This window comes from Struthio camelus, chromosome 5 (assembly GCF_040807025.1).
Source record: "Struthio camelus isolate bStrCam1 chromosome 5, bStrCam1.hap1, whole genome shotgun sequence".
NCBI lineage: Eukaryota > Metazoa > Chordata > Aves > Struthioniformes > Struthionidae > Struthio > Struthio camelus.
In genome coordinates this window covers 20,746,667-20,768,674 of record NC_090946.1, presented here as the reverse complement: position 1 = coordinate 20,768,674, position 22,008 = coordinate 20,746,667, and the positions used below count along the sequence as shown (strand labels likewise).

Below are 22,008 nucleotides of genomic sequence, written 5' to 3'. Positions count from 1 at the left end.
TAGAAGAAGAAAAAAAAATAAAAGGAGGGGGGAGGAAGAGAGAGAGAGAGAGAGAGAGAGAGAGAGAGAGAGAGAGAGAGAGAGGAAGATCGCAACATCAAAGCTGTAACATTCACATTTGGTGAATTCCAAAAAAAAAAATCAAACGCTTCTACAGCAACTGCCTACTGCTGGCCATTACACACAACTCTGTCACACCCACAAATGGGAATTTGGGACCACTGAAACATTGAAATTGCCTTCTTCTACATTACAAGATTCTTATGGAGGGTTTAAGCTGTTACTCATCTAGGCTTTTGAGATCCTTCCTTAATCGGTGCTACAGAAATATTATTTTTACATATTACTCTTGTACTGCTTTCCAGATATAGTGTAATCAAATGGCAAAACACTAAAATGGGAGAAAAAGAACCTAGATCCAACTCTACTGCTGGAGAAAGTTATCAAGGATCACTCTGGTGAAGTCTAAGGAGATACCGCAAGCACTAGTTTGAGATGTAAATGGAACGCCCAGCACAGAAGCCAGGTATTATTACATAAGCATCTTCTGAAAGATTATCACTTTACAGTCCTAGTTTTGTCAAAGCTGTTTGTCAGAACTGAGTAAGATGGGATGGACTTAATATTTTAACAAAACAATGCCACAGTTTTTCATTGTTTTCAGAAACAGGGAGGAGAAGAACAACTGCTCTGATGGCCTGAATTTCACCCCCGTTTTGGATGTACCCTACTGTGCACTCACGTATATGATATTGAGAGATACCTTTTCCTCAAAATCCCAAACTTCTTCCCTACCAGAACTGATCCGCTGAGATTTGGATCCTTCCCAAAGTTCATTTAACCTGAACAATCTTTAATGGCTCTCACCCGTTATTTCACCCAGTCAGTCAACAGCTTCTTCAGTTCAAAACCCCAGCCGCCCTCATCCCCCTCTGGCATAACATAGGGCTAAGGATCTATGGAAATTATTCATCTGCATCATAAAGAACTTGAAGGAGCTGTAAGAGAGATTGATCCCTGACAGCTGCACTAAACTTGAAAGCCCCATCCTGGCTCTGAAGAAGTTCTGACCTGAAAAGGGGTCTTGAGCAAGCAGCCACAAAGGGAATAAAATATTAGCCTATAAAACCAGTGCTCGCTAGAAAACTCAGGTGATCTTTTAATGTAGGTACACCTCTTGCCTCAGGCGTAGCCAACATAATTATTTGCCACACAACTATTTCAAGCTCACAGGTTAATGTAACAGGCTGTACTTCACTTCCTTTTGACCTAAGCACTGAGCAACCTTCCAGGAATCAAATGACAGTATTTCTACTCTGGCTACCAAGTTCTGCCAGACTGTTACCGTTTATCGTCACATCCAATACGTATTGCAATGCCATTAACTTTTTATACTGATGAAACTCCAGTTACTAAATCTGTGCTGTTTAATGTCTTTAATAAATCCTGCTGGTGCAGGGAAAGAATTTGCAATAGTCAGCAACACTGTTCACTACCAGGGTTATAGATTTCTAACCAGAAGGCACATATGCCTAGAAATCCTTGGGAAGCAAGAAAAGGACATTCACAGACATCCCATCTGTGCAGTGAACATTGTTGAACCATTTCCTGTTGCCAAGGCATGCGCTGGCTGAGGGAGGTTACCAAGGCAAGACCACATATTGTCATGCAAATGAGGCTGAGTTACTGAAGGGACTTCCCAGCAACAGAGCACATTTTTTTCCTCTAGTTCGATTCCAGCATTGAAAAGGAAACAAAACAGCTGCATGAACATGAAGTAGCATTGGCCTAAACCAGAAACACCAGCTATCCCAGAGCTGTGGGGGTACCAAACGTGCCCTTGGTGAACTCGGTAGGTCCTACTACTCTTTATTTAAGTGGGAACGGGGACAGAAACAGGCCCTTGAGTACTGAGAAACACGTGCAGTGCTTTTTAACTACATTCCCCCCCAACATAAGCTGTAAGTGACACTGAAAACAGTGCGGGGGGGGGGGGAAAAGACACACAACCTGCGGTCTGAGAGCACTAATGGTAGAAGGAGCAAAACGTAAACCTTTTGCTGGGGATGAGGAGATGAACAGCTTTGGTGGGAAGTTCTCAGACTTGCGGATGGGACCTTTTTCTTCAGCCAGGAAAATTTATATCAATTCCTTCCACCCTTCCCTCAGGAAAAATCAGAATTATGCTTCATTCACATTCTGTTATTTGGCATAAATTCACACAGAACAATTTTGAGTTGAAAACTGTAAAAAAAACTTACTGGCAGAAACTGCAACTGAAAACACATTTTAAAAGCTCTATTTTCCAGAAAAAGCAGTGGAGCATACCTTGGCAGCTGCACATTTATAAATCCCATTAAGTTTTTGTCCTTTGTGACTGCTGTTGCTATGGCTTGGCTCCATCTCCCCCTCCCCTTTAGGTACAGAATTTTAATATTTCCGGTGGCAGTAATGACGTAACTGCAGAAAAACTGGTGTTTAAGTTTCCTTACCTGAAATTAATTACTAGAAGAAAAGTTACCTATGAAATATATTTCATAGAAGTAAGTAGAACTGTTGATCAGAAAAATTCATGAAGGTTAGAAATAGCTTGCTTGCCTCCACAAGGGAGCCAGTCACATACCACATACCACAAAATCCTTCAGGATGAACAGTTAGTTATTTAGCACTCAAAGCATCCTCCAGATATGACTGCATCACAGCTTTCCCCCTTCAGTCCCTGTGAGGGTTAATCTTTCCTCATCCTTAACAGCTACCTCTCAATATCCTTCCTAAAAACAAAGGTAGAAATGGTGTGTGGGATCATCAGCTATTGACAGGAATAAAGGCTCCCCTTTATAGACTTACCATTCCTGGATGAACTGCAGAAGTAAGGAGGTGAGGAGAACAAGAAGTTGCATTCACATATTTGGATGCTGCTCTAGCTGATACCCACTAACCCAAATCAGGGTAAGCTACACTCATGTCACCTAAAGGGACAAAAGAAAACTGGCTTGACTGGTTAGCAAAAGGGGAAAATTTCCTTACCAGGAAATCGGACACACAGCCAGGTGTGTCAGGGCTCACGCTTAGAGAGAGCACAGAAACTTGGAACAATAAGAGGAAGAAAGGTGCAGGTAGAAGTCAAAGAAAGAGGGAAGAGCTTCATGCTCTCAAGACAAAACCCAGAGTAGGAAGGACTAGGAATTTGGATAGAAAAACCAACCTATATCCTGAAGAATGTCCTTGTCCCACCTCTGTACTATGTTCACTGGGGGACTCGATGCTTCAAACTTGATGGAAAACGATTCCCTCCGTACCACGGCCCTCAGCAGCAACTCTGGATTTCCCTTGTTCTTAGTATGGCACTAACACTGCAACAAAGCTTCCCAGCAAACGGCAGCAGACCCTGGTGAGAGGGACCCTGCGAGAGGGTAGAGTGCCTCAGCAGCCAGCCAACCTGCAACGATGGATGACTCTATCAGCCCACATGAAAGTACCCTCTGCCCACACCCCCCACAGCCCTGGGAGAGCTGTGGAGCTGGCAAGGGCTCAACTATAGCGGGAGGCTTTTTTGAACCAACCTCACCACGCAAAAAAACACAGAGGCAGAGCAGAAAAACACAGCACGAGGACTCGCTGCGGAGGCGAGGGCCGTGCGGCTGTGCCTCGCTATGGAAGGAAGGGGCAGGCCTCGCTGTGCCAGGGCGGGGGCCAGGAGAGACAGTAGCAGAGGATGCCATGTGGCAAGGTCCACGAGAAGAGAGCGCTCCTTTCTGATGCGTGCCCTAGCAGGGCACAGAAAAGCGCCTACACTGAAACGGCAGGGGAAATCATTTAGACTTATACCTGCCAGAAGAGGGGCAAATACTGTAGGGGGAAAAGAACAACACTGGAAATTTGGAAAAGGCTGCAGGGAATGAGACAGAAACAGGAAGGTAGGCCCAAGGAGATAAAGACAAGGCAAAAGAAACTGTAAGAGACCTGGCAGCTGCTGAAAGCAAAAGACCAGCGGGGCCCAAAGCCCACGTGACATCCCAGGCTGCTGCAGAGAGCGAGACCAAGGCGATGCCTGGGTCTAACCATGGGGCAGGGATAGTCTGTGCTGGCTTATATAAGGAATTCAGTTCTGGGAACTCTTTGCAGATCTGGACTTACTATCATTATTGCATCTCACCAGCCAAGAGAAGCTATCGTGCCCTTACTTGGAGGAGCAGGAAAGACTCAGCTAACACTCCCAAAGCAGCCACAATTGGTGTCAGACCCAGGCAGCCGGATCGCAAGGCCTGAACTGCAGGACGGAGAAGTACCAACAGGCAGGCCCCGAGCAGTCCAAGTGACCGACTGCATGGTAGGAGATTGCCTGAGGGAGAGTGACTCTCACCTAGGTGCGCAGCCCCAAAGGGTGAACTTACCTGATGTTTCCACAGGACCCCCTAAGGCAGCTTCCCTCCAGTCCCACGCTCCTCTCTTCGGACACACACTGAAAGACCACATCCTCCACATTCACTGTGCAGGACCACACTTTGTAGGGGTCTACCCTCGAGGAAGGCTATGCCCCTGCCAGCACCTTGACTTCCCTGGTCCCACAGAGCCACGAGCAGCCCTTGGCAGCATGCCTGCTGCTGAGCAAAGCTCCAGCCTGCTCAGCCCCCAGTCAGGGGCAAACAAGCCAAAGTGGTGTTACACCTTCTTTTGGCTAATCAAAGGGGTAAGGGAATGAAAATCTTAAATGGAGTGGACAGCTCATTTAAAAGCTAGCCTATACTAATGATGAGCAATACTGAAATCTTTAGCAATATAAATACTATAAATGTGTGCGTGCAACAGAACAACGACAGTACCAGTTACAGTTCTTTGACAAGGGACTGCTGATTTCCAGAGGCAGTAAACAGCGCATCTCTCTCTTTCGTTGTCCTTAGGTGTATCTTCAACCCCAATTCAACCTTACTGCAAGCCCAGGATCCGTCTCTGGATAACTTTATATCCCTGACCTGACAAAGCGCAGCACAGAACAGTACTTATACAGTACCCCCCCTCTCCTCCATTCCTGTGAGATACAGACCCCATCACTGTAACAAGCCCCTCCCTTTAGTCTACTGGCAAGGGCAGCACCTTTGAGCACCACTGGACAGGCAAGATGACACGTGAGCATGGGTGCAGCCTGCTTTCAGCCCCTCTAACAAGCTAGTGTCACTCTAGTCCTGGAGGATACAGTGCAGAATGGGCTGAGACTGAACCATCCCACTACCACAAAAATACAAGAATTGTGGAAACGTCAACAGCTTTGTGCCTAAAAACATTGAATCAATCGGTACCACATATATTTAAAATGGTAATACTACGCTATCATCTGTTCAGTGGCTCAGACCCTGCCAGCCTCGACACCTGATCTCTAGGTGGTGCTATTTGCAACAGATAATAACTTTTTAAAATTCTAATTTCCAAGTGCCATCTGCTGGCACTTTACGATTTTCAGTTGGCAATACTTGCAAACCCACGTACTTCATGACCACCTTTTTGTTAATATGAAGTATATTGCCTCTACATCCCAGAACACTTGATTAACAGATCATTGCAAGAGTGCTGCAGACAAACACCAGGAGCACTGAAGGGAAATCACTGGCAAGGATTCTTAGGAAAAGCTATTACTGCATTAAGAGGATCTGGCGACTGTTTCTGTGAACTCATATAAGGTTGCTTACATTCAAGCTCTGCAAGAACTACTCTTCTGCTATCTTCAGATGGAAAAGATGTTTTATGGATTGCCAGCTCTGAAGATCCTCCTCCACCTCCTCTTAAGCTTCTAAAACAATACCGAAGGAAAAATTCACATTTCTAAAAACATGACAGGAAGTCTGTGAGCTTATCTGAGCTGTTCTAAGCTACCAGCATTGTAAGCTCTAGAGGCTGTTATTAATCAGAAACTGCAAGAAAAGGCTTAACCCATTTTGCCATGCAAGCTACAAACGCAGAGGCATATATCCCTTTTTGAACCCATCAACTTCCAGTTACTTTCGAAAAGACAGAAATGATAGCAAGTATTTTAACAGTGCATAAAAAAACTCATAATTATTTTTAAGATGGATCCAGACAGTAGTACTTTAGAAATCTAATTAGAGTTCAGTGTTTCTTTTTTTCCTAAAAGTCTTCATCACAAATTCTGTATTTGCTTCATCATCAGGGCAAAAGAATCCTGTGTTTCTGCAAAACTATATCTGGAAGTTACCAGTTTCTGATGGCTATGACTAGTAAGTAGCTACTATACTTCACAAAAATGTTAAGTCTAATTTAAATTTACTTGCTTTTTTTTTTTTTTTTTTTTTTTAAATTTGGCAAAAGGTAAGTAGCACACTAAGTACAGACTGAGGTGCAATAGTCACAGCAGCTCAGGAAAACCATCTTCATCTGCAATATGCTCCTTAAAAAAGGCAAAAGCTGTCAGCCTGCTTGCCACACTTCTTCGGCACAAAGATGGGCTGCTATAAAGTCACTACTGTTCAGAAGCTGGAGGTACATCATCAGTAACTGTGACTGTACAGTAGTCAGTACCCTTCAGCAAAACTACCTCAGTAAAGACACAGCACCTGAAAATAGCTACGCTGTTGTAATTTCAAAGTTCATCCTTAAGATCACTTACAAATTACACCACCAATTACTAACGCCATCCTATTACAAGAAGTACTACTAAGGTTAAAAGCAACAGGAGCCCAAGGCCGGGAAAGTGGCCAAGCATTCCCAAAAGGAAGGTCCCTTGAATAGCTAGAGCTTAAGAAAAGGTAGAATAAATTATTGCTCCGTCATCCACTGAGCAGGGAGCCTCAATATGATTTGTGAAGCACCAAAGCAGCCAAAGCTGCATAAACACACATACTGCAAGGAGTGTAGGCTGTTAGAACTGGCTGAGGTCTGCTTAGGCTTCTTGGACCCCTTCTGTAAGAGGAGCAGATCCACGCTACTTGCAACGATTCCACCTACCTCTCCAATTTTGTTTCCCTTTCTCCCCTCCTCTGGCCTAATCCTTTCTCCTCCACTTTCTTCTAAGTTTTCAGCCCTTCCTCCTGTCACTACCATCTTCCCCAGTTCTTCCTGCAGGACACACACAGGGAACGGCTGTGGATGACTAAATCACTTTACTTTCTTGAGGCTATCACGTCAAAAATCCAGTTTCTGCAAACACACAAATAATACAGTTGGCCTAGAGTAGTAGTAACAGACACTACCATGATTTGCTACTGATGCAATGCAGAACACATGGCCACACTGCCTCTCCAGCCCCAGCACTGTCTATCTACGTGCAGCTTCCTGAACCTGGCAAGTATTTGTCAGGCACCAACCATTCAGAGACAACACAAACTTATTTAATGTAAATTTATTCTTTCAGTAAGTCATAGTCAGCTCTTATGCGACCAGGGCAGAAGCTGTCGATGATTCACTAAAGAAAAAAAAAAAAAAAAGAGAGAGAGAGAGAGAGAATATTAGTTGCAGAGGCACTTTTTCAAGCTAGTTGCCAGAAATACTGCTTCAGATCAAAGCTTTAACTATCAGTCTTGAGTTTAATCATGATCTGTTTAAATTTTTATATAGGATAAAGGAAAATGTCACCCTTCCTTTTAGAATACAAGAATGGCAAAAATATTAGGATAACAGAACAAAACAGCATTTTCAAAAACCTGGCTAGTGGCACTTAAGTCTTTCCAGACTAAGAGAAGCTCACTCAGACATCTAAGAGAATTCTCTGATGTTGGCTAAATTTGCCTAGACTTCATTTTTCCCTCAGGTGCTGAATCAGCTTTCAACAGATCTTTATATAGCATGAAATATAAAGGTACCTGAATCAGACCAGAGACTTCAGTTTGTGTTCTAAAAGTTATCTAGTATATAGTTACTTCACCTGGTGAGACTATATTTTCCAAGCGTTGTGACCATCATTTTAGCCAGCTGTAATTTCCATGAATTTAATCAGTTAATATCTATGGAAATACCGATTCTTTGCTGTCTGGTTTACCTATATGCCTCATCGTAACACATTCTTGACTCTCCAGAAAAAGGCCCAGCACATCACTTACTAGACCTAGAAGACCTCCCTGAAAGCAAAGAAATGAAAGAAAAGACTTACTACTTCCAGTTAGGTGGCAGTACTCTCTTAGTTTTGTAGTAGCGAGCCAACCTATGAATTCTGCTTTCAATCAGGATCAGGCGGAACTTGGCATCTTTATCCTTTAAAAGAAAGTTACATCACAGTCAAGCACTATTTTGACTTCTACACTTGATCTACACTGCAGTCTGCGTTTTATAGGACAGTGCGGGGGGGTGGGAGCTTTCTCCTCACACGCACGTATTATTTGGAACAGCTGCATAAAGTTCATTTTTAAAACTGGATCTAACGAAAGTTAAAGAAATCACTGTATTATTTGAGAAAGTGAAAGTTTCTAGTTAAATTAGCACCCACCTTTCTGTTTCTCTCAAGATGCTTGCGAACAGCAACAGCTTTCTTGATCAAGTGATAAAGATCCTCTGGAAGGTCTGGGGCCAATCCCTTCGATTTAAGAATTCTCAAAATTTTGTTCCCAGTAACAAAGCGAACCTGGGCAACACCATGGGAATCCCTCAGGATTACACCTGAAACAAACATTTACAATTCATACTGGAAAAAAAAAACAGAAAAAAAAGAAAGAAATCCCACACAAAAACTCCTGTTGCAAAGTTTCACAAGATAGCCAAGAAAAGTTTTCTCTAAATATTGGTTAAACCTCTCACTTTACCACAAAGCACTCAATAGACAACCGATCCATCCACCACATTCAGGCAGGTAACGTATTAAGAGCTACAATATCAGTCAGCAGGACGTATTAAAAATTAAAACTATTTATTTGGAGAAGAAAGATTTTTATAGACTACCTATGATTTAAGTTTTCGTCAGACATGGCTAACAAAAAACTAGGGAACTCCTGAGCTACGGTTTACAGCAAAAGTCAAACTAAAAAGGAACGTGTTCAAATGCAACACTATAGGTCACTCTTAAAGCACGCTAAATTAAAGAACTTACTCGACCACACGGACCACTAATAGTCTCAGGACAACTATGCAAGGAAAAGAAAGTTCTTTTACACAATGCATAACCTCACTGCAGAACTCACTACGATACAAAGGTGTAGCACAAGCACATACATAAGCGGAGTTTTAAAGGGGTCCAAGCCATCGAGAGCTAGTTCATTAGGTAGCTGCACAGTATCTGGCTTAGTAAGCTCCTCAACCTAGGGCAGCTGATATTTGGGGTATCGAGTTTTCCCTCCGAGAAACAGGAGGAAACGAACTTCCCCATAATAACTATTAGTGGTCGTTCTTAAGGACGGGTTATAAGATTAAACAGATGTTTTATGCTTGAAAAAAGACAACTTAACTAGAACAGGGAAACAAAAAGTTTCTTAGAAGAGAACAGCACGTTAACTTCCAACATCCTCATTCTTGCGAGAACCGTGGCTGATGAAAGCTGCTACGCTGCCAGAGGTAACCACACAGTGAATAAATACGTACATCACAAAATCAGTATTTCTTAGCATGTTGTTTTACACAGGTTGAGGGAACAGTTGAAGTATTATAGTCAGGAAAAAGTACTTTGTCTCCATTTGGGAGTTATTCAGAAGCCTTACCGATTTGTGAGGGAGTCAGGCCTTTTTTAGCCAGCTTGTAGATCTGTTCCTTTACATCATCAGAAGTAAGCTTCAGCCACTGAATAAAAAAAGAAAAAACAGGTTGATAATCAGTGTTTAATACAGAAATATAGGCTGGCTAGATAAAAACCTTTTATAAGTGCTGGAAATAGATGCTTTGTAATGCTTGAGAGAACAATCTAGAACTTACATTATGCTTCTAAAGATACAGAAACTTTTTCGGATAGTATGAATCCACAGCGTTAGTTAAACATGGGGTGGGGTGCGAGGGTGCACAGAAGAAAGTCCCTGTTTAAAATACCAAATATAGCTAGCCTCCAACTTGTTTTATCCTTGATTTTAATCACTACACTTGATGCACAAATATAAATTTACAGAGGAAGTCACTACCATCGGAAAGGAGTTCTTTAACTAGGCCTTTGACCAAAACAACTCAAAACTGAGAACCACTTAGCCATCTCTTATTATGTAACCTCCACAGATCAGCAGGGGAAAAGGAAGATCAGATTTCAGGTACACAAAGTAATCCAAAACTAAGATAAAGAGAACTCTACTCAGGCAGGCCTATGACTTTTCAGTTACTTCTATATTATACTGTGCTGATAGAGACACTGCTTCCACGATTATTAAAAGAAAGACAGCACCAACAAGCTAGAAAAGCTTTCTGAAGTGTTTCTTTTTTTAAAAAAAAAATACTTACACACGTTTTGGAAATGGAAGGATAAAATGGAAGACATATTTTAGAAGTACTCTACAGATGACATCTCAAAAGAGAATTCAAATAAAATCAAGCAAATAACAGGGTTTTTTCAAAACAGTAGATCATTTGAGCCTCCTAACCTGCATTAAATATTTTAGCCACTGGTAGCACTCGAAAACAGTTTCGTGCTATTTTACTTTTGGTTAGGCCTACGTACGTTAGCTTCACGTGTCTGTTTAACAGATAGTGCAAATGGGACAGCTTCATCCATAAGAATCATTAATACACAATCTAAAGATAATTGAAACAGTGCCCTCCAAAAGAGACGCGCAGAGAGGAAAACACGCTTTTTCCCCGACAAGTCAGCTAGCCAGCAAACAGCGCTCGTTTTTTCAGAATCCTAAAGACCATAACGTTAAGTACCATCTAATAACCCCCGCTACCAGTCTATATTACAGAAGGACGTTACCAAACCCAGTTAACCTCCTCCTTTTCCCTGTTTAAGCGGGGCAGGGCCAGGCTGCACCCAGGGAACCGAGAGCCGTGCTAGAGCCGCCCGGGCCCGCCAAGCGCACCGGGGGCAGCCGCTTACCGTAGGCACACTGCGTCGGTAGGGCAAGGCTGACTGGGACAAGCCCTTTCTGTGGAGAAAAAAGAAAAAAAAAAAAAAAAAAAAGACAGGCTGAGCGGAGCCGGGCGAGCCCGCTGCCCGCGCTTCCTCAGGGGCCGCGTCCAGCCCCCCCTCCCCCCACAGCCCGACAAACGGGGACGCGGGCCGACGCCCTCACCTCAGCGCCGCACCTGCTCCCCACCCCCCGCACGACGGTGGCCCCGGTAGCCCCCAGGGCCGCTCCCGCCCGCCCGCGGCGCCCCCGAGCGCCCGCCCCAAACCCGGCGGCGGCACTCACCCGGGTGCGTGCATGCGACCCATGATGGCGGCGGCAAAGAGGGAGAGCTCGGCCAGGCGGCGCCCTCCTCCTCCCGCTTCCGCCGGAAAAGGGGTGGCTTCGCCCTCGCCTCGCCCCGCCCCGCGCCCGCCGACCAATCAGGAGAGCCGCCCCGCCCGGCCGTTAGGCGGCGGCGCGTGCGCGGCCGTTAGGCGGCGGCAGCCGCCGGCAGGAAAGGGAAGAACAGCACGCTTCTTCTTTTTTTTTTTTTTTTCTTTTAAAGGGCAGAATAGTGTTTAATGCACTTACAAGACAGTTACCGAGTCACGTTTACAGTATAAGGGCAATATGGTACACCTCCATTAACGAGTCGTTCCCGTAGAAGTATTTGGTTCTTACAGCTCTGTCGACAAAGGGAGGCAAAGGCGCTGCTCTCCCTGAAGTTCGTCACCGCCACCTGGTCACAGCCCAAGCAGGGCCCGGGCAAGGCGGTGAGAGCAACACAGAGCAGAGAAGTGCGCTTGGAAAAACCGACCCCGCAGAGTTCTAGAAAGAGCAGTCTCCTTAAGGCAAAGTACTGAGATTCCTCACAACCTTGTTTTTTGTTTTTTTTTTTTTTAAAGTAGAGAAAAGAACTTTTTAATCAAAGATCACACGTGGTTCCAGCTGTAGGTACCTATAACTCATAAAAAGGCAGTAATAAAAATTTCAGTGCAAGTTCTAGGTTAGCTTTAATAAAACGAACAAGTCAGAGCAGGCTGTTATTCTCAAATATCAAAACAAGCTGGAGAGATGAGTGCAGTTCTGGGTGCAGGCCATATATTGCATAAAACAATTTTTGTAACTAAGCAAGATACAGAAAGCCGCTGAGCTACATTTTCAAACAAATTAGCATACTGGCACCTTCCATCCCAGCTTAGTATCCTCCTCTTTCACATTTTATGTAATACGTTAAAAGGTTATTGCAACAGAACCACTTTCTTCTTAATCGACTAAGAATAGTGCAAAGAGGTGCAAGCTTGGTGCTCTTCCTCTACTCCCGAGCAGAGGGCAAGGCTAGATCCAATACACAAAATAAAAACTATGACCACAAAAAGCTTTAGCCAGTGAATATTTTGCAAAAGGAAGGGAAAGGCACAAAATGAGTTAAGCAATGAAAAAGACTGTTAGTACAGTACACTACACATTTTCTTAAGAGTCCAGACAACTGTTAAAACTGCAAATCATTTTTAAAATGATTTTAGTTTATTTCTATTTTGTGCTGTAAGACACTGTGCTTTAATAGCAAACTGCAAAAAGGCAGTACATATTGCTTTAATTTTATTTCACAATGGAACGTTTCACAAAAACAGTAGTCTACTTTCCTGTGTTTAAGTGACTTGTGATTCTGATGATGGAATGGAATAAGTCTCAAAAGCATCAAGTGAGCAGGAAATCTATCTAGTTAGTCATATAGTATATTATTTACATGCTATATACTAAATGAAAAATATGCAGAAGATAGGTCATAGAACTGGGATTTTGGATTGTGTTAGTGCCTATTAGTAGCAACCCAGTTTCTAACATTCAAGATATTCTTAGCCTTTTAATTATAATCATACCTTACCTAAGAAATTGGACCATGAATATTTTAGGCACCAAGAGATTCAAGTTTACTTCTCTTCTGTCAGTAGCAGGGCCAGGAAGTCAGATTACGAAAAAGCTTTTTAGTGTTGGGCAAATAAAAGACTTGCCTGTACTGTGTCATCATTCATCACTCCATATTTTACTTTAATTCCAGTGATAGTGCAGATAGTCTGTCACCCTTTCTCAAAATATGCTTCAGATCCACTAAAAACCACTACCACTAAAAAAGTGTGCAATTTAACTCCAGCTTTGTCTAGACAGAACATGCCCATACTAAAAACTGAGTAAGCTGAATAACAAGGCTATCCTTGTAGTGCAGAAACCCCCACTTAGGTAACCAGTGATATTAATGTGAAAGAGTAGTTAACATTTATACTCCTTTGTCACAAAAGATTTCAAACTTAATGCTGCTTGAATGAGAAACAGTGTTACCAGGAAGTGTAGAAAAACAAGTGACCGAGTTCCTCTCCCAAAGCTCTGTTAATGCAACTCATTCCTGACCTGCAGTTTATTCAGCAGTTGCACTTTAAGTGGAGACCATCATTGACCTGGAGGTGCAAACAAATAATTTAGGTGCAATACCACTGTGGATTCTGCGTTCGAATCTCTTCCAGATTTACTCACTGCAGTATTGAAGTTTTAAAGATTTTAAAATATTGTTTCAAAACATCAAAAAGCAGCACACATTCAGCCAGTCCTCATACACTTTTGCAGATCATGGGTAGAAGATAGGGCAGAAGGAATTCACACAAGTTACCCTAATTATGAAGATCAGTTTAAGTGATGTTATTTGGAAATAAAACATTTCTCAGGAAAAGACTTACAGTCGGACCTGCAAGTTATTGAACGTGAGAATGTTTCCCCTTTCTAAGGGGCTGAAACAGTTAGCATATACATATTTAAATACTAGAAATGAGGTACAAGAGAAGCATTTGAGTTATAAGGCACCATTATTTACAACTTCCATTATTGGCACTCACTCCAATAACGTAGAGAAGCATAAATCCGGGATCAAATGCAATGCCAAGGAATTTTTCCAGCCCTTCAAATTCAATTTCTACGGGTATGAAACCCACCAATATTTTACCCATTGCTGCTTCTGTGATGTCTAGTTAATAGTGGGAATGTAATCCTAAAAAATACACATTTTCTTTGATGTCCTCCGGCATCATGCCATGGATGACACAATACAGAGAACAAAAAAATTATAACGCAAAAATCCACTATATCCACAGGCCTAAGTTTGCGATTAAGTTATGGTGGTTTAACCAACCAGCATGGTCAGACTGTTAATTTGACTCTTTCATGGATGGTTTAAAAACCCTTCCTTTACCTGCAACTATTAAGAAACATTCACATTAATGCTTTGATAACATTGCATAAGCGTAAACCAGCAATGGTTTTCTAGAAATCCTCCAAGTTGGGCTACATGAAGGTTGGTCCAACATATCTGTTGAAATGCAGTCTCTTATTTTAAAATGTACAAGTTATTTTCAAGTAAGAAGATGCACAAAGCCCAGGTGAATACAATTGTTCTTACTCAGGTGCAGAAATGAGTTCACAGATAGGGTACAGCAGTTAGTTGATACCAATTAACAGTCTCCTTGCTTAAGTTGAAGTCCTTTAGTGAGAGTGTAATTCCACCCAAGAAAAAGTTCTCACGTAAAGATTCTGCACTGAGCACACTTAACTGAAGTTCTCTCTGTTTCAGTGTCTCCATGCTGTAGCCACTGTACACAAGCTAGAAGGTAAAAAGTTAAGAATTTTTTGGTTATCCAAGTGAAGTTGCCCAGAGCACCCTTTTTCTGACTGCCGAGCTACTGAAAAATGTAAGCATTTCTTATCAACTGCATGTTACGCCCATTCAGTAAGTCTGCTTTTCAGAGGCTGGACTGAAGCACATGCTTGTTTTATTTGGTGCCCTGAATGCTAACTGTTTAAAAGGAACCGAATTTTTAGTTGGGAAGTACTGTTTACATGACTTTTGAATTTATTCTTCTCCCCATTAATTCAGAGCAACTGGGAACATAGAGTAATCCACACTGGCCAATTTATGAGTGGAAGGGAAGGGCAGAGGGACTGGGGAGGGGAAAAAACAATAAAAAGTTACTTCCACAATTCCTCTCCTTCTCCCCATCACTCCTTAAAGTCAGTCTGAGAAATATCTGCTTACTTGCTTCCTTATAATAAGATTACATAATCAGATTATTTTTAAAAACAGGGCCTAACGTTTTTGAAACACGTCTATTTTCCCTTCATATACATTTGAAGATTTTTTTTTTTAAAGATAAATTTGTATCAGACAATAGGGAGTTGTTACATATTCAATTTTAACTTGCCATTTCATTGAAAGTTGGATTTCTTGTCTTTCGGGAGATTTTAGTTTTGCGTTTGGATGTTTTGTGCGTATCTGGAAGTAAGTATGTTTTTACATAGGGATTTGGATCAGCACCATCTTCTGTAACCTACAATTTAAAAAACAAGACAAATTAGAAAACTAATTAGCGCACATCCATTTGAAGTTCTTTTTTCAAATTCTTAGTTATTACCACCAAGCTAACCAAAATCAGCAGTTGATTAAATTAGCCTTTGGAATAATTAAATTTGAAGGAAAAAAGATATTTCCATCATTACTGCAATCTAAGTAAAGATCACCCACAAAACAGAAGAGTTTTTGGCACTGAGCTCAACATCTCAACTCACCAGATCTTTGATGTGCATTACCATGATAAATAGAGTGCTATTTCTGTATGATATGGATAACTTCACTGCTCCTCCCACTTTGCCTGAGAGAGGACTTGATGGACTTGCATCTGAAAAAAAAAAAAACAACCCACAATTACTTCCCCACAATATTTGTATTCCACAAGTCTTCATCAGTACTACATTGACTAATTGTATGGGAGGGGAAAAAAGCAAGCTTTAGATCAAGTTAATTGGTTTCTGATTTTATTTCTAAAAGCCCCCAAATGGCAAAGTTTGGGGAAAACTGTTGCATTCTAAAAAACCAACTTGGAGGTTTAAGAGTAAAAGCCCTAATTTTTCAAGCTATAAGGAAACCTAAGTGATAATAAATTGGGTCCTAGAGGGAAGGGAGGGCAGTCCAAGAAAGCTGGTTGATTTTCAGGGATCACCTCCTCTAAGCTCAAGAACAGTCCATCCCAGTGATGAGAACGTTGAGCAAAGGTAACAGGAGACCTGCATGGATGAACAAGGAACTCCTGGCAAAACTGGCACAAGACATTAAAAGGAAGCGTACAGGAGGTGGAAACGAGGACAGGTAACTTGGGAGGAATACAGGGATGTTGTCCAAGCATGCAGGGTTGGGACTAGGAAGGCCAACACCCATCTGAAGTTTAATCTGGCAAAAGACGTCAAGGACAACAAGAAGGGCTACGTAGATTAGTAGCAAAGGGAAGACTAGGAGAAATGCGAGCCCACTGCTGAACAGGGCAGGGGCCATGGTGACAAAGGACACAGAAAAGGCTAAGGTACTGAATGCCTCCTTTGCCTCAATCTTTACCAGTAAGACCAGCCCTCAGGGATCTCAGACCCTAGAGACCTGGGGGAAAGTCTGGAGAAAGGAAAATCTTCCCTTGGTAGAAGATCAGGTTAGGGAATACTTAAGCAAAGCAGACATACACAAGTCTGCAGTCCTGACGAGATGTACCCACAAGTGCTGAGAGAGCTGGCCAATGTCACTACTAGGCAACTCTCAATCATCTTTGAAATGTCATGGAAATCAGGAGAGGTGCTTGAGGACTGGAAGAAAGCAAATGTTACTCCAGTCTTCAAAAAGGAAGACCCAGTGAACTTCATGCCTGTCAGCGTCAGCCTCACCTCCATCCCTGGAAAGGTGGTGGAGCAGCTCATCTCGGATAGCCTTTCCAGGCACAAGAAGGATAAGAAGGTGATCAGGAGTAGTCAGCATGGATTCACAAAGGGGAAAATCATGCTTAACCAACCGGAGGTCCTTCTATGATGGAAGGACTGGCTGGGTAGATGAGGGAAAAGCCGTGGCTGTTGTCTACGTTGACTTCAGCAAGGCTTTCGACACTGTCCCCCATAACATCCTCGTAGGCAAGCTGAGGAAGTACAGGCTAGATGAGTGGACAGTGAGGTGGATTGAGACCTGCCTGAACAGCCCGGCTCAGAGGGCTGTGATCAGGGGCACAAAGTCTAGTTGGAGGCCTGTAGCTAGCAGGGTGCTCCAGGGGTCAATAGCGGGTCCAGTCCTGATCCACACTTATTCCACACTGACCTGGATGAAGGGACAGAGTACAGCCTCAGCAAGTTTGCTGATGATATGAAACAGGCAGAAACGGCCGAGGGTTGTGCTGCCGTTGAGAGAGACCTCGACAGGCTGGAGAAACGGGCAGAGAGGAGCCTCCTGAAGTTCAACAAAGGGAAGTGCACGTTGGTCCTGCACGTCGGGAGAAGGAACCCATGCACCAGTACAGGCTGGAGGCTGACCTGCTGGAAAGCAGCTCTGGACAAGTTGACCATCAGGCAGCACTGTGCCCTTGTGGCCCAGAAGGCCAACGGTATCCTGGGCTGCATTAAGAAGAGCACTGCCAGCAGGTCAAGGGAGGTGATCCTGCCCCTCTCCTCAGCCCTGGTGAGGCCACACCTGGAGTGCTGGCTCCAGTGCTGGGCTCCCCAATAGAAGAGGGACCTGCAGTTAGTCCAGTGAAGGGCTCCTAAGATGAAGGGACTGGAGCATCTCTCCTCTGAGGAAAGGCTGAGGGAGCTGGGCCTGTTCAGCCTGGAGAAGAGAAGACTGCAGGGGAGGGATCTGATCAATGTGTACAAGTATCTGAAAGGAGGGTGTCAAGGGGATGGGTCCAGACTCTTCTCGGTGGTGCCCAGCGACGGGACAAGAGGCAACGGGCACAAGCTGCAGCACAAGCAGTCCTGTCTGAACATGAGGGGAAACTTCTTTGCTGTGAGGGTGACAGAGCACTGGAGGAGGTTGTGCAGGGAGGTTGAGGAGTCTCCTTCCCTGGAGATATTCCAAAGCCGTGTGGACACAATCCTGGGCAGCCTGCTCTAGGTGACCCTGCTTGAGCAGGAGGGTCGGACTACATGATCTCCAAAGATCCTTTCCAACCTCAACTGTTCTGTGATATTGTTGCAATTCTTTCCTGTGTTTTTCTCTCCTTGAAACTGTATGCAGACAGATATTTAGGAAAAAAAATGCAGGTGCAAAGTTTTCAGAGAGGGAAAGTTGCAGTTAATTAAATTTTTTTTGTTTTAAGTCACATTGCCAAGGTGTTATAATACAGTCATTAGTTTACAGACACCACCCCCAAAAATGTTACCTACCTGTAGGTCTGGCTATTCCATCTATTCCTTCCACTTTGTCATCACGAAGTAAAGGATGGAAAAAAGTATAAACAAGATCACACTAAATTTGGAAGAAAGGTTACATGTTAGTTTTAGTGTTAACAAGCACTAAAGTTTGAAAGCTTTCCTTGGACTTGCTTAACTCATTTGAACTCACTTCTGCCACCTCCGAAGAACTGTTCATCAGACTCTGTATATAGCTGTTGAGCTCCACTTTTCTTTTAGCCGCTACGTCTTTTATATGGGTTCTTCCCAGAACCATCTTATTAGGAAAGCTGCAAGGGAAGAACAAGATATACTTTTCCATTAACGTCTCTGAAATAACTACATTTAGATTTCACTGCAATTTCTATCCAGAAGTGCTGACATCCATTTCTGTTGTCAATCACAAGTGGAAACATAGCACAATAACACGCAATGCCATTACAGAAAAGCAAGGAAGCGTTTATAGATAATTTAGTGTATGGTATCGTTTACCAAAAACTGAAGACCCTGAGTTGCTCCTCTGGCACCTCTCCTTAAAACAGGACACTCCTCTCCCTTCGTATGTTAATTGCTAACCTTCAGATCTAGGCTGGCCCTCAGGAGTTTTGTCTCCTCCTCCTTTCACACTATTTCTTCCTCCACCCAGCTGGGGTCGCTTTTGCTGCTTTCATTATAATATTCATTAGTGAGCTGGAAACATACCCTGGTAACTTCCAGAGAGGAAAGAGAATACCAAGTTTGTTGTGGAGCTCCTGGAACTCATCAAATGTCCGGAAGACAAATGTTGGTTCAACCTGCCCTTCTCTCAGAACTCTCACTACGTAGATCTGCCAAAAACAGAAAACAACAATATTATAGGAATTGACTTAATTCATTTTTTTCTTAATTATTTCCACTATTGTGATCCTGCTTTTGCATACATTTCCCAGGAACAATATTTGCATTTTATAGTAAAACTGCAACTACAAATAGCCCTACTGTGGTACAAAGTAACATAAATGGTCTTCCTACACTGTAGGTCCACGTATGACAACAGAATTAAGGATAAGCTGTCACTAGTCTCCCTTTGAAGCCTGAGTAGGGGTTCATACTTTTTATCAGGTGTACAATTTTTGAACGCATCAGCGCAGGAATGACATCTCGACCTACATCTGTGTGGCTAGAACTCCCATGAAACTTTTTGGTTCCAGACTGAACTAACGCCTAATTTTCTCAGTCTGATTCTCCCAAGATTCTAAGGGATTCCACTTTTAAAGGATTAATTTGGTGGGCAGACGCTGGTATACTGCATTACACAAGAATTAATTTGAGAAAAGACTGGGGGTGCATTTCCCAGAATGCAGTCATCCACGTTACTACGAAAGGGAAAATAAAGTTGAGAGACTGCACGGAAAATTAAGTTCAGTAGACTCATATGGGTAGATGAGTTAAATGTATATTTACAAAGTGTGCAGTTAGGAAGACTCTTAAGACCTAGACAGCAGAGGTTTACATTATCTTACAGTTTCCTGAAAGATAAAAGCCAGCTTTGATTTAGACTAGAAACCGTCAAGTACACTTGCAATACAGTGCCAGAACGGAAGGAAAAGCTTTGTACTTGATCATTCTTGAGCTTCCTTCTACCTTACCTAGCTGATGTCTGCCATATTTCAGTCACTCACAGCAAATGCAACTTGGAAAGAGACACGTATTAGCAGAGGTCAGTACATCTCACTTACTCTGAGAAAACTACCTTGAGCTGACTATTCTAGGCCAGCAAACAGCAACATAGAGAACAACTTGGAATTCAGGTAATTTCACATCTGCATAGGTATAAGAATTTCAGTACCAGTCTTTGAGCACAACTCGGGCCTATCCGAGTCCTGCAGGCAGTCTAACGCTTGCTGCCTCTAGCAAGACTGACTGGGAGAGTAGGTACATTAACACAGAAAAAGATGCTTCTACTCAGGAGGATCAAATACAACCTTTAATGGAAGGTTCTAAGAAAGAAAATGTTTATGACTCCTTTTCAGAAAGGGGCCATTTCACAGATGAATGCTATGTAAATTCAAGCACGACTCAAATCTCAATTTTCTACATCTTCTCAGCCAATGCTACTTGCACTTTCTTCTTCCTTCTAGATCCTTTTCAGGAAGTGTCTTTGTTTTCAAGAATATTCTTGGGTGCTGAAAGTATCAGTCTGTACTCCAGTGCTCTGTTCTTCAGGAAGGAAGGAAGGGAGCAGGTCCATTCCCAGTAAGAGCTAGACTTAGATTATGGAGTCTCGTTTTTAGTTTCAAGACATCCACTGTAGAGCTCAGCTTTGGGCATCAACACTGGTGTGGGTGTCTAGGCTCCCTTTACAGTCAATGGACTCTAGAAAACTAGTGAGCCCATCCTAAAGCTGGGATTAGCGTTTAATTGAACAAGTATCTACCTACTGCTGTATTTTTTAAATCTCTGGCAATAAAGGGCACCTAGATGCCTCCCTCACAGGCACCTAACTTAAGTTTAAGCAAAGTGAGTCCTAGCCCTGGACTAATTCTCTGTGACTAGGTACTGAACTCATGGCAAGAAGAAAGTATCTTCTTCGAAGAAAAGGCATAGTATTTTTGCTGAATGGAAACAGATACCGCATACTTACATAATGTTTATCTGGATTGTATCTCTTCTGATATGTAAACACAGATACTTGTTTGATTCGGCCATCTTGTTTGAGAGAGTAGGTTTTAGCAGAAAATGAGAGGATGGGTTCATCATTAGAAGGAAGACCCGAGAAACGCAGCTGAGCCAAGTTGTGAATGAAGAAATTAAACTTCGTGGCAACACTTCCCAGACTGGATTCGATCAACCTACAAAAGGAAAAATAACTGCAAATATCAGCACATATCAGAACACACAACAATCAACCATGCTCAGCAAATCAGATTTTTAGGTCTTTAAGAAAAATACAAAATGAGTCCTTAGTGATGGAAAAACACTGAGTATTTAACTAAAATTGATCAATGGACTCTGTAAGCACTATCACACCAGCACTTAATAGGAGATTCAGTATCCAAATTTTGGAACAGATTTTTGTCCAAGGAGTGAAGACTTTCCAAAGTTAGTTAAAAAAAAAAAATTGTATAGATACTCATGCAGTTTCTCCCACATATTTATAACAGAAGTACAACAACATATTTTGTAACATATAGCAACAACAACAAGTTAGACTATACAGGAACATCCGCTCGCTGTATTTGATCCTCTCCCCTTCCCTGCAGCATGCAAAACTCCTGAAAGAAAAAACTTCTTTATACTGCATGCATTACAAAGATCCCATCATATACATTGCTATTAAGCCATTTAAGTTGTGTTCAAAATATACGTCTCAGGCAGAACACACTCATCTACTTTCAGCATTTCAAACAATTTTTCGCATGAGATTGCTCTTAAAGGCAGCTAAGTATATTAGCATAAACATATATCTTATTTGAAATTGATGCTATTTACTTAGTTCACTGGACAACTGATTAATATTTTATGATTACACAGTGTAACTATTCAACCTCTACAGACGTGTTTGTGAACATCCCCGGTATGTTTTGTCCCAGCAAAGAACTCCCATTAAAAGGATGATGCAGTTGGATATTTTAGTACTCTTGCACTTATCCAGTACCTTGTAAAGAAAATTGTAGCTTCTGCATCTGTTGTTTGGGGCTGGAGAGCATCCTGGACATACTTCACGTCCTGAACTCCACTTAGTTCTGGTAATCCTGAAGAAAGCATCTATAGGAAATGGAAGTTATAACTTTAATATAATAAAACCAATATCATTTTACTCGGAAATAAT

General features: G+C 42.5%; 2 protein-coding genes across 5 annotated transcripts in view; both read right to left on the bottom strand.

The window, feature by feature from the left end:
• Positions 1 to 7,336: 7,336 nt before the first annotated feature.
• On the bottom strand, positions 7,337 to 11,401 carry RPS13 (ribosomal protein S13). Its single transcript, XM_068944923.1, has 6 exons — positions 11,262 to 11,401; positions 10,946 to 10,994; positions 9,633 to 9,711; positions 8,432 to 8,601; positions 8,099 to 8,199; positions 7,337 to 7,414 (listed from the first exon to the last, which is right to left on the bottom strand). The coding sequence occupies exons 1-6, from the start codon at positions 11,282 to 11,284 to the stop codon at positions 7,381 to 7,383; spliced, it is 456 nt and encodes a 151-aa protein (XP_068801024.1). The 5' UTR covers positions 11,285 to 11,401; the 3' UTR covers positions 7,337 to 7,380.
• Positions 11,402 to 11,952: 551 nt separating this feature from the next.
• The window catches only part of PIK3C2A (phosphatidylinositol-4-phosphate 3-kinase catalytic subunit type 2 alpha), a 62,730-nt gene continuing 52,674 nt past the window's right edge, over positions 11,953 to 22,008 (bottom strand). For all 4 annotated transcript variants that reach the window (XM_068944912.1, XM_068944910.1, XM_068944911.1 and 1 more), the window contains 8 exons: positions 21,835 to 21,944; positions 20,821 to 21,028; positions 18,900 to 19,024; positions 18,370 to 18,487; positions 18,192 to 18,273; positions 15,570 to 15,679; positions 15,206 to 15,331; positions 11,953 to 14,607 (listed from right to left, as the gene is read on the bottom strand). In XM_068944912.1, coding sequence (XP_068801013.1) covers positions 14,425 to 14,607; positions 15,206 to 15,331; positions 15,570 to 15,679; positions 18,192 to 18,273; positions 18,370 to 18,487; positions 18,900 to 19,024; positions 20,821 to 21,028; positions 21,835 to 21,944 — 1,062 coding nt within the window. In that variant the 3' untranslated portion in view covers positions 11,953 to 14,424. The remainder of the gene's footprint in view (positions 14,608 to 15,205; positions 15,332 to 15,569; positions 15,680 to 18,191; positions 18,274 to 18,369; positions 18,488 to 18,899; positions 19,025 to 20,820; positions 21,029 to 21,834; positions 21,945 to 22,008) is intronic.